At 43.3% G+C, this 13079-nt stretch overlaps 1 protein-coding gene across 1 annotated transcript in view; it reads left to right on the plus strand.

Annotated features, from left to right (window-relative positions):
- The window catches only part of ADGRV1 (adhesion G protein-coupled receptor V1), a 574752-nt gene that overhangs the window by 240099 nt on the left and 321574 nt on the right, over positions 1–13079 (plus strand). The window contains exons 52-54 of the mRNA XM_040419646.1: positions 1668–1890; positions 5631–5835; positions 5926–6072. Coding sequence (XP_040275580.1) covers positions 1668–1890; positions 5631–5835; positions 5926–6072 — 575 coding nt within the window. The remainder of the gene's footprint in view (positions 1–1667; positions 1891–5630; positions 5836–5925; positions 6073–13079) is intronic.

Consider the following 13079-nt stretch of genomic DNA (forward strand, 5'->3'; position numbering starts at 1 on the left):
TTTGAGGTTATTTACATCCAAATCAGGTGAACGGTGTAGGAATTACAACAGTTTGCATATGTGCCTCTCACTTGTTAAGGGACCAAAAGTAATGGGACAATTGGCTTCTCAGCTGTTCCATTGCCGGGTGTGTGTTATTCCCTCATTATCCCAATTACAATGAGCAGGTAAAAGGTCCAGAGTTAATTTCAAGTGTTCTATTTGCATTTGGAATCTGTTGCTGTCAACTCTCAAGATGAGATCCAAAGACTATCAGTGAAGGAAGCCATCATTAGGCTGAAAAAACACAACAAACCCATCAGAGAATTAGCAAAAACATTAGGTGTGGCCAAAACAACTGTTTGGAACATTCTTAAAAAGAAGGAACTCACCAGTGAGCTCAGCAACACCACAATACCTGGAAGACCACGGAAAGCAACTGTGGTGGATGACCGAAGAATTCTTTCCCTGGTGAAGAAAACACCCTTCACAACAGTTGGCCAGATCAAGAACACTCTCCAGGAGGTAGGTGTATGTGTGTCAAAGTCAACAATCAAGAGAAGACTTCACCAGAGTGAATACAGAGGGTTTACCACAAGATGTAAACCATTGGTGAGCCTCAAAAACAGCAAGGCCAGATTAGAGTTTGCCAAACGACATCTAAAAAAGGTTTCACTGGAACAACATCCTATGGACAGATAAGACCAAGATCAACTTGTACCAGAGTGATGGGAAAAGAAGAGTATGGAGAAGGAAAAGAACTGCTCATGATCCTAAGCATACCACCTCATCAGTGAAGCATGGTGGTGGTAGTGTCATGGTGTGGGCATGTATGGCTGCCAATGGAACTGGTTCTCTTGTATTTATTAATTATGTGACTGCTGACAAAAGCAGCAGGATGAATTCTGAAGTGTTTCGGACAATATTATCTGCTCATATTCAGCCAAATGCTTCAGAACTCATTGGAAGGCGCTTCACAGTGCAGATGGACAATGACCCAAAGCATACTGCGAAAGCAACCAAAGAGTTTTTTAAGGGAAAGAAGTGGAATGTTATGCAATGGCCAAGTCAATCACCTGACCTGAATCCGATTGAGCATGCATTTCACTTGCTGAAGACAAAACTGAAGGGAAAATGCCCCAAGAACAAGCAGGAACTGAAGACAGTTGCAGTAGAGGCCTCGCAGAGCATCACCAGGGATGAAACCCAGCGTCTGGTGATGTCTATGCGTTCCAGACTTCAGGCTGTAATTGACTGCAAAGGATTTGCAACCAAGTATTAAAAAGTGAAAGTTTGATTTATGATTATTATTCTGTCCCATTACTTTTGGTCCCTTAACAAGTGGGAGGCGCATATGCAAACTGTTGTAATTCCTACACCGTTCACCTGATTTGGATGTAAATACCCTCAAATTAAAGCTGACAGTCTGCAGTTAAAGCACATCTTGTTTGTTTCATTTCAAATCCATTGTGGTGGTATATAGAGCCAAAAATGTTAGAATTGTGTCAATGTCCCAATATTTATGGACCTGACTGTACATGTGCATATCTGTTAAAACCATGGTAATCCTGGAAAATCCCTAAGATCTTCCTGTAAATAAAAAGTAAAGGTCATCACATAGAGTACAATCAAGTAGATGATGGAACATATCTTTTCATATTTTCTTTCTTTTTTTCTTTCTTTTTAAGCTCACCTTTTAATTGCTGGTGGAAATATATCTGAATTGTATCTCTTGAACTCTGAAAGGGGACAGTTTTCGCCATTACTGGTTGCTCCACCCTCTAAACAGTTGATCTCCTCTACTGTCCTCTCCTTAAATGTGTCCAGAACCATCATATCCTTGGCTGGAGATTACCACACACAGATCTTTGAGCTAACTTCAGTGTCTAATCAATCTGATTTCATACCAAGGTAAATGCCAGCTGTCTAAGGGGGAACTCTTAGAGTTAGGCTACTTTCACACTGGCGTTTTTGGCTCTCCGTTTGTGAAATCCGTTCAGGGCTCTCACAAGCGGTCCAAAATGGATCAGTTTGGCACTAATGCATTCTGAGTGGAAAAGGATGCGCTCAGAATGCATCAGTTTGCCTCTGTTCCGTCTCCATTACGCTTTGGTGTCCGTCTGACGAAACTGAGCCAAACGGATCCGTCCTGACACACAATGTAAGTCAATGAGGACGGATCCATTTACTATGACACCACTGAAAACGGATCCGTCCTCTATTGACTTTCAATGGTGTTCAAGACGGATCTGTCTTGGCTATGTTAAAGATAATACAAACTGATCCGTTCTGAACGGATGCAGACGTTTGTATTATCTGAATGGATCCGTCTGTGCAGATCCAAGACGGATCGGCACCAAACGAGAGTGTGAAAGCAGCCTTAGAATACATTGAATACAAATGCTCATTGTGAATATTATGTCACTAAGTAAAAGGAATGCATTAGGCTCTATCCACATTGCATCTAAACGCTTTGCATATGAACCAGAAAAGCTCTTCACATATATGTCAAATGTATCCATAGGGCTGCATTCATCTGATGGAGGCCAAAAAAACCTGTCCTTTTGGCCTCAGTCATGATCGCATGTGTTAGTATATATATACAGTGGATATAAAAAGTCTGTTAAAATGTCAGGTTTCTGTGATATAAAAAAATTAGACAAAGATAAATAATTTCAGAACTTTTTCCACCTTTAATGTGACCTATAAACTGTACAACTCAATTGAAAAACAAACTGAAATCTTTTAGGTGCAGGGAAGAAAACAAAAAAGACTAAAATAATGTGGTTGCATAAGTGTGCACACCCTCTTATAACTGGGGATGTAGCTGTGTTCAGAATTAAGCAATCACATTCAGAATCATGTTAAATAGGAGTCAGCATACACCTGCCATCATTTAAAGTGCCTCTGATTAACCCCAAATAAAGTTCAGCTGCTCTAGTTGGTCTTTCCTGAACTTTTCTTAGTCGTATCCCACAGCAAAAGCCATGGTCCACAGAGAGCTTCCAAGCATCAGAGGGATCTCATTGTTAAAAGTTATCAGTCAGGAAAAGGGTACAAATGAATTTCCAAGGCATTAGATATACCATGGAACACAGTGAAGACAGTCATCATCAAGTGGAGAAAATATGGCACAACAGTGACAATACCAAGAACTGGACGTCTCTCCAAAATTTATGAAATGACGAGAAGAAAACTGGTCTGGGAGGCTACCATAAGGGCCTACAGCAACATTAAAGGAGCTGCAGGAATATCTGGCAAGTACTGGCTGTGTGGTACATGTGACAACAATCTCCCATATTCTTCATATGTCTGGGCTGTGGGGTAGAGTGGCAAGACGAAAGCCTTTTCTTACGAAGAAAAACATCCAGCCGGGCTACATTTTTCAAAAACACATATGAAGTCTCCCAAAAGCATGTGGGAAAAGGTGTTATGGTCTGATGAAACCAAGGTTAAACTTTTTGGCCATAATTCCAAAAGATATGTTTGGCGCAAAAACAACACTGCACATCACCAAAAGAACACCATACCCACAGTGAAGCATGGTGGTGGCAGCATCATGCTTTGGTGCTGTTTTTCTTCATCTGGAACTGGGGCCTTAATTAAGCTAGAGGGAATTATGAATAGTTCCAAATAGCAATCAATATTGGCACAAAACCTTCAGGCTTCTGCTAGAAAGCTGAACATTAAGAGGAATTTCATCTTTCACCATGACAACGACCCAAAGCATACATCCAAATCAACAAAGGAATGGTTTTCACCAGAAGATTAAAGTTTTGGATTGGCCCAGCCAGAGCCCAGACCTGAATCCGATTGAAAATCTGTGGGGTGATCTGAAGAGGGCTGTGCACAGGAGATGCCTTCGTAATCTGACAGATTTGGAGTGTTTTTGCAAAGTAGAGTGGGCAAATCTTGCCAAGTCAAAATGTGCCATGCTGAGAGACTCATACCCAAAAAGAGTGCTGTAATAAAAACAAAAGGTGCTTCAACAAAGTATTAGTTTAAGAGTGTGCACATATTATTTTATTTTTATATTTTTTCTTCCCTCTACCTAAAAGATTTCAGTTTGTTTTTCAATTGACTTGTACAGTTTATAGGTCACATTAAAGGCAGAAAAAGTTCTGAAATGATTTATCTTTGTCTCATTTTTTTTACATCACAGAAACATTTTAACAGGGTTTTGTAGACTTTTTATATCCACTGTATATACAGTAAAGACCAAAAGTTTGGCCACACCTTCTCATTCAAAGAGTTTTCTTTATTTTCATGACTATGAAGGCATCAAAACTATGAATTAACACATGTGGAATTATATACATAACAAACAAGTGTGAAACAACTGAAAATATGTCATATTCTAGGTTCTTCAAAGTAACCACCTTTTGCTTTGATTACTGCTTTGCACACTCTTGGCATTCTCTTGATGAGCTTCAAACTCTTTGAATGAGAAGGTGTGTCCAAACTTTTGGTCTGTACTGTATATTATTATTTTTTTTACAATTAATGGATGTTATATGTTTCTACATGCCTATAAATTTGCATAAATGCAAGCCTTCCTTCGTATACCCCCAGTCCAGTGGAAGGCTCAAACTCAGTCTGCACAGAGTCATCTGGATGCCGTGGCCAGAGTCAAGTGGGCTGTCTTCCAGTTTCTATAACGTCTATACAAGTGAGTGGGAGTTAGATGAACAGCATGACACAGCCCGCTCTGCTGTTCGTGTAGCTCTGAACACCTCTAGCTATGGCATCCAGGTGGGACAAGGGGGTCCATACCAAAACGGGAGCACCCCATCAATCTATAAAATGCATCTGTTACAGAAGGAAGGAATATGCTTTTTCATTCAGGGTATTTAGCAACTTAAACAGATATATTTATAAGACCTGAACAGCATTGACACCTAGATCCCCAGTAATATAAATTAGATTCTTCTACTACCTGTAATCATATTGCAGTGTCCATTATTGAAAATAAATAGGAAGATTGAGAGCTCCATTGGCATATGCGATCATGGCAAGTCTACCAGTGTTACAAAGATATGACCTTCATCAGCCATAAATATATTATACTATATAGCGACGCGTGTGAGCCTACATGCTGCAGTAGTATCAATTTAGTATGGACATTTGGTATTTTCACTGCACTGCTCCACCTTACAGGTAACACTTTTCATGTCAGATTACATAATGCGTAAGATGGCATGACAGAAGAATCCTTCACTACAGTAGTTTGCACTTCTCGCTCTATATAGTGTACGTTTTAATTCATTTTGCCTTTTTGCATCATTATTTTGTTGTTTTTTCCATTTTTCGATAGTTTGCTCCCCATAGATAAAGATGCACAAACTGACTTCACACCTGCTGAAGGCAGAAGTGAAAACCATTCTGATTTGATCCCCTACAGCAGGCATGCTCAACCTGCGGCCTTCCAGCTGTTGCAAAACTACAACTCCCACAAAGCCCTGCTGTAGGCTGATAGCTGTAAGTAGTTCGGGCATGCTGGAAGTTATAGTTTTGCAAGAGCTGGAGGGCCGCAGGTTGAGCATGCCTGACCTACAGTATATACTTGTTAGTTTTTGCTTGTTTCTCTGGAGTCCACTGTGTGTTACTTATGCCGTTATATTAATCTTATGCTGTGTATACCTTTCTGCTAGTTCAGGTGAGTTGAAGTTTGAGCCTGGTCAGAGTGAAGCCATATTCGCAGTTAATATCCTTGATGATTCAATCCCGGAGGAGGATGAAACTTTCAGAGTGAGGCTGAGAAACCCAAAAGGAGGCGCAGAGATCGGTGTACATTCCTATGTCACCATAATCATTCCAGCCAACGACCATGCCCATGGAGTTATTGCTTTTGCTCAGGTGATGGCATGATTTTACTTGACTTTCTAATGACACTATTACTATGCTGCATTATATATAAACTATGTTGTTGTTTTTTGTAATTTTTAGAACTCATTAATGAAACAAGCAGAAGAGATGGAACAGGATAATCTCATCAGCTTTAGCATTGAGCGTCTCTATGGAACCTACGGCCGGGTTGTGGTAGAATGGTTTGCCAATGGCAGTGTAACTGATATATTTCCTGCATCAGGAGTGGTATGCAAAATTCCCTATCATATGTCTCTATGAGAAGAGATATAGCATTCTACCTTAAAGGGGTTATCCCATGAATAATGTAAAAAATGAAAATCAGACATCATATAGTCCATGACAATACCTTTCTAAGGGTACTTTCACGCTAGCGTTTTTGTTTTCCGGTGTTGAGTTCCGTCACAGGGAGTCAATACCAGAAAAGAACCGATCAGTTTTATTCTAATGCATTCTGAATGGAGAGCATTCCGTTTAGGATGCATCAGGATGTCTTCAGTTCAGTCCCTCTTTTTTGGACGGAAAAAATACCGCAGCATGCTGCAGTTTTATCTCCGGCCAAAAATACTGATCACTTGCCGGAATGCCGGATCCGGCATTAATTTACATTGAAGTGTATTAGTGCCAGATTCGGCATTAAGTGTTCCAGCAAAACTGATCCGGCTTTCCTGTCTGCGCATGTGCAGACCTTTAAAAATGCAAAAAATAATAATACCGGATTCGTTTTTTCCGGATGACACCGGAGAGACGGATCCGGTATTTCAATGCATTTTTCAGACGGATCCGCATCCGGATCCATCTGATAAATGCCATCAGTTTGCGTCCGTATTGACGGATCCCTCAGGCATTTCCGGCGACGGAACTGCCTGCCTGAATCCTCTGCCGCAAGTGTGAAAGTACCCTAATAAAGTTAGAACCAGCCCTGTACCTCACATGGATCCAGAGATCTCCCCATTCATTCCTCTGCTAGATTTATATCAAGCGGACAGCTCAAGGGGAGTGTCTATTGTGCTGCAGCTCAGGGGGTGTGTCCATGCTCTCCCTATCACAGCTCAGGGGCAGTTGAAAGATGAAACTGAGCATGTGCGGCCTTCTTAATGAGCTGGTCAAAGAAATAAGAAATTAAGTGGCACTATACAGATACATTTTATTGAATAACTCAGTAGCTATACAATTTTTTTTATTACATGCAATTACAAAGTATTCAGATCCAGTTGCTGGTTTGAAAACTGTAGAATATTTGTCGTGGGATAACCCCTTTAAGTATAATAGTTGAACTATAAATCATGGTCTTTCAGATGCTGTTAAAGGCTTTGAAGGCCTTTGCACTCATTTTTTTTATTGTTCATAAATGGAAAATCAACCAACTTGGGGAGATCACACAGGCTGTAGATAGGAAGGTGGCAGACACAAAGCAGTCTGCAGGAGGAGGAGGTTGAATCGCTTATTTTGTGTGTGAGTGTAAAGAAAAAGGAGAGACAACGCAACAAACTCAGCAGTAGAAGTGTCTGTCAACAATAAATCCACCCAGGAATGAAGCTGTGCTAATACATGAGAACTAGTGAAGATAGCAGCATCCTGGATCCACATCCAGCATGTATTGCTGGAAGTGACACATCTGCATGAAAAAAGTTTACAACTAAGAGCAGGTTACAAACTGAATATTAGAGGGGTGAACGTGAATAAAGAAATAAATATTGCATCCTGCAACTTAGTGTTATATGCAACATCTTATGTAACATATGCAACATCTTTTTTTTCTGTGTCAAATGTATCCAAAGCCCTTAAGCTTCATCACCATGACCAATTCAATACATTGCAGAGGCTATACATTTCCAACCTTACTTTTAGTTTAAGCATAGCTCTGCATTAGTGATGATTGAGCATGCTCGGCCGAGTACCACATGTGCTCGAGCGTAATGCTTGAGTCTCCTCCCCGCATAGAAGCACTCACTAGAAGCGCTCACTAGTATAATTGGGCCCCCTCACATGCCAGGCCTCTGTGCAGCTTAACCGGCTGTACAGGCGATATGTCCGCCCCTTAGCACAACGCCATAGAGCTGTGGGAGGGGATAAGAGACCAAACTGAGCTGTGGCTCTCGCCACTCAACCTAGAACCAGGCATGGTTGTGTCTAATAAAGGCCGTAACTTGGTGGCGGCTTTGGAGTTCGGCAAGCTCACACACATCCCATGCCTAGCCCACTTCTTAAACTTAGTAGTTAAGCGGTTTCTCAAAACCTACCCCAATTTGCCTGAGCTACTGGTGAAGGTGCGCCACATGTGTGCACATTTCCGCAAGTCATCGACAGCTTCATCTGGTCTGTCAACACTGCAGCATCGCTTGAAATTGCCAGCTCACCGACTTTTGTGTGACGTGAGCACGCACTGGAACTCGACGTTCCACATGTTGGCCAGGCTTTGTGAACAGCAGAGGGCAGTAGTGGAATACCAGCTGCAACATGGTCCTCGCCTTTCCAGTCAGCTTCCGCTATTCACAAGCGAGGAGTGGGCATGGATGTCTGACCTCTGTGAGGTTTTAAGAAACTTTGAGGAATCAACACAGATGGTGAACGGCGATAACGCTATTATCAGCGTAACCATTCCACTTCTGTGTCTACTCATACGCTCGCTGCTCACAATTAAGGACGACGCTTTGCATGTGTAAGAGGTGGAAATGGGGGAAGACATTACACAGGGTGATAGCCAGACCACCCTCAGTTCGTCTTCTCAGCACAAATTGGACGATGAAGAGGAGGAGGAGCAGGGGATGGTTGCCTCTGCTACAGAGGGTAGGATCCGTGGAAGTTTAATTCCATCTGTTCAGCGTGGGTGGGCAGAAAAGGAGGAAGAGGATGATGAGATTGAGAGTGATCCTCATGATGACAGCAAAGTCTTGCCTGTTGGTACTCTGGCACACATGGCTGACTTCATGTTAGGCTGCCTTTCCAGTAACCTGCGCGTTATACGCATTTTAGACAACACAGATTACTGGTTGTTCACCCTTCTCGACCCCCACTACAAAGAGAACTTCTCATCTCTCATTCCTTTGGTGGAGAGGACAAGCAAAACGGTGCAATACCAGAAGATCTTTGCTGAAAAATTGCTCCAAAAATTTCCATCTGACAACGCTGACGGCAGAGTCCGTAGTTCCTTGACCAACCGAGGAGGGGAGACAAGGGGAACACATAACAGTTCCAACAGAGGCAGGGCAACACTCTTCAAAGCCTGGGACAGTTTCATGACACCCCGACAGCACCCTCACCCTGATGCGTGGCCTAGTGTCACAAGGAGGGAAAATTTTTGGAAGATGGTGAAGGATGGTGAAGGAATATATAGCAGACCGTGTCAGCATCCTCAATGATCCCTCGGTGCCTTACAACTACTGGGTGTCCAAGCTGGACACTTGGCACGAACTGGCGCTCTACGCCTTGGAGGTGCTGGCCTGCCCTGCCGCCAGCGTTTTGTCTGAGCGGGTATTTAGTGCTGCTGGTGGCATTATAACAGATAAGCGTATCCGCCTGTCAACTGAAAATTAACAAGGCCTGGATTGACCAAGATTTCTCTACTCCACCAGAGGAAAGCGGCTGAACATAAAGGCACTTTAAATGTGGCTTTTATGGTGTATTGAATACACTGTATTCCCATGCATCCCTTCCACCACAAACAAGGGTATATGGTTGAATCTTCCCAGGGGCGTTGCTAGGGTCTAAAAAGATTTGGGGCCCAAGCCCCAATGCATATGCCCCAATTCTCTAAGTCGAACAACCGACCCCTAAGCCCTCTATAGCTATACAGCAGCACGTACCTCTCACATCCAGTTCCTCCCAGGTGACGTCTCCTCTGATGTAGATCTTTTCTGTCATCATCTTCTCCATTCCGTCCGGACAACTCTCAGCCGTGCCTCGTCTCTACAGAGTGTAACACACAGACATCTTAGCTTCCTTATTTTTCTGTACCCCCAGATACTATCATGAAGAAAAATGAGTGTCCCCCCATAGTTATAGCACTCCTCATAGTCTCACCAATAGTAATTCCCTTCTAGAATTCCCTCATTAGTAATAGTGCCCCCAACTGTGATAATGATCCCCAAGAGTGCCCCCATTAGTAGAAGAGCCCTCCAGTATTAATAATGCCCTTACAGAGCCCCTAGTAGAAATAAGGCCTCCTATTGTTCCACTAGTGGTAATAAAGCTATCTACTATCCCCTCGGTAGAAATAAGACCCCCACAGTGCTCTTAGTAGAAATATTGCGGATCTATAAGTCCCTCCTATAGAGCCCCCAGTAGTAATAAGAATGCCTAATGTCTCCTGGATTTAAAATGCCTCCACAGTGCCCCCAGTATTTATAATGCCCCCTACTGTTATAATGCTCGCCCTGAAGCCCTCCCAGTATTTATAATGCCCCCCGCAGTGCCCCCTGTAGTTATATTCCTCCATTTACTGTCCTCAAAAATTATAATTCCTCAGCCCCTCCACCATACAGTCCCATGTAAATAACATTATTTCCCTTCTCCGCCATAGAGTGCCATGTAAATACCATCACACCATCTCTCCAGCCCCCTCCATTATACACTCCCATGTAAATAACATCCCTTTCTATCTACAGCCCCCTCTAAAATACAGTCCCATGTAATTAACATCACACCATCTCTCCTGCCCCTCAATATACAGTCCCACGTAAATAGCATTACCCCCTCCCCAGCCACCTTCAACATACAGTCCCATGTAAATAACATCTCCCCCTCAATATTCAGTCCCATTTAAATAACTTCACTTCCTCCCCAGTCACTTTCAACATACAGTCCCATGTAAATAAAATCACCCCCTCCCCAGCCACCTCTAACATGCAGTCCCATGTAAATCACATTACTCCTCAACATTCAGTCCCATGTAAATAATATCACTCCCTCCCACAGCCGCCTTCAACATACAGTCCCATGTAAATAACATCACCCTGCCACAGCCACCTCCAACATGCATTCCCATGTAAATAACATCACTCCCTCAACTTTCAGTCCCATGTAAATAACTTCACTCTGCCCCACTGTCCCATGTAAATAACTTCCCTCCCTTCAGCTCTAACATACAGTCCTAGTTAAATAACTACAACTCCCAACATTGCTCTGCCTCTCACACTGAGTAATCTACCCCTTTACTTACCTCTCCTCATGTAGCTGAGCCGTCCTCTTCTGCACTGGTCACATGACGGTGAGATCATTGCAGTTTTTTTTCAGCTACTGCATCTGATCACTGACCTGTGATGTCATCACAGGTCAATACAGCTGGATCTAGAAGGCAGGCAGTACATTCGGGGCCTGGGACAAAACATCAGGGGCCCAGGCCTTGAATGTTTTAACCTCGCATATTATGTTTTACAGGGTCAGCTCACCAGCAGGCCCGCACCTAAAATCTTTTACAGGGTCAGCTCACCAGCAGGCCCGCACCGAAAATCTTTTACAGGGTTAGCTCATCTGCATACCCACGCATATAATGTTTTACAGGGTCAGCTCACCTGCAGGCCCTCGCATATAATTTTTTAGAGGGTCAGCTCACCAGCAGGCCCTCACCTACAATCTTTTACAGGGTCAGCTCACCTGCAGGCCCTCACCTACAATATTTTACAGGGTCAGCTCACCTGCAGGCCCTCACCTAATTATACCTAATAGTTAATTTGCGCGCATGCTGCCTTGCTTGGATGTGGTAGCCATAGCTGTTTCTCTGTCGCCCGCTCTGGAATCAAACCCTGATTCCCCGTTACCCATGGTCACCGTGGTTCGTTCTGAAAATAACATTGAAAGTTCATAGGGCAGACGTCCGAATGGATCGTTGCCGTCACGGGGACGTGCGATCGGGCCCAGGTTATCTAGAGTCACCAAAGAGGCAGCAGGCCCTCGCACAGAATGTTTTAGATGGTCAGATCAGCAGGCCCATGCTCCAAATGTTTTTGAGGGTCACCAGCAGGCCATCAATCATAATTTTTCAAGGCTGTGCATGATGCCCTCCTTTATGTGTAACAAAGGGAGTATTGTAGTGCCGGTTCCTTGTAATTTTTGGCAGCCCTTTCCTGAGCCCTTTCCTGATCACACTACCTGAACAATTGTACCACAATGTGAATGAGGCCCTCCTTTATGTGATATACAGGTTGTATCAGAGTGCCTCTTCCTTGTAATTTTTGGCAGCCCTTGCACTTTATATACAAGTAAATATACAGGAAAGAATGTTTCCTAACAATTTTCCCTCTAAAATCGATTTTATCTTCGGTTTTGTGCATATTATTGTCAGTCTGTAAAAGTGGCGTACTACTCGGACAACATCCTTCCCAGCAGCGACCTGGGAGTCCAAGATGCATCCAGACATCCTCCCCATGCTGTTCTCGAACCATTTTGGTGGTGTTTCCATCAATTTGTGACCTTTTTCTATGAACCAGACACCCTCCCCTCTTCAGAGCGGGTGGTGCCTGGTTTAATGCTTGGGTTCTCCCATTGACTTCCATTATACTTGGGTGCTCGGTAGAGCACCGAGCATCCTGATGTGTTTGGCCCGAGCAGTCGAGCACTATGGTGCTCGATCAACACTACTCTGCATAGTTCATTCTCAAGCCGAACTTGGTGTTAGCTAGACTGGGGTTGGAGTCTAAGGTATTCCACAAAATGTATCATGTAACCTCTTTACAGAGCTGTTGATTTCGCTGCTAAAGATCCCCAGGTCACAGCCCCCAGAATAGTCACAGACTGGCGGCAGTAGAACAAGTGAAGCAATCACTAAACAGAAGGTGGAGTAGTAGAGTTACTTCAGGTTTTAGGAACATAACCAAGGGTCCAGTGAATAGGCTCTGACATTTTAGTATATTCCAGATGTGGTATTCAAAACGTAAAGTAGGAGCATAGTCTAGTCAGGAATAGCCAGGAGTCAGGTCAGGGTAGGAATTCACATTCCAGGCATGCAAACCCAATGAGCTAGGTGAAAGGCAGAGGGCAAGAACAGAACTGACATCAAAACCAAGATTATACAGAGTCCTCAGAGCAATCCAGTAACAGTCAGCAAAGCTGTGTACAGACCCCATAACAGCACAAACTAAGATTATCCAGAATTACTTTACTGCTATCCTTAGTGTACATAGAAACTCTGCCAATGACAAGGTGGTCTGTTTATATGGGAACATTCACTTATCAGACTTGTGTCTCCTGGGCCTAGGCCTAAAAGATGATCTCAGGGTATGTAGGATCCAGCTGTA

Source organism: Bufo bufo, chromosome 2 (genome assembly GCF_905171765.1).
Source record: "Bufo bufo chromosome 2, aBufBuf1.1, whole genome shotgun sequence".
Taxonomy (NCBI): domain Eukaryota; kingdom Metazoa; phylum Chordata; class Amphibia; order Anura; family Bufonidae; genus Bufo; species Bufo bufo.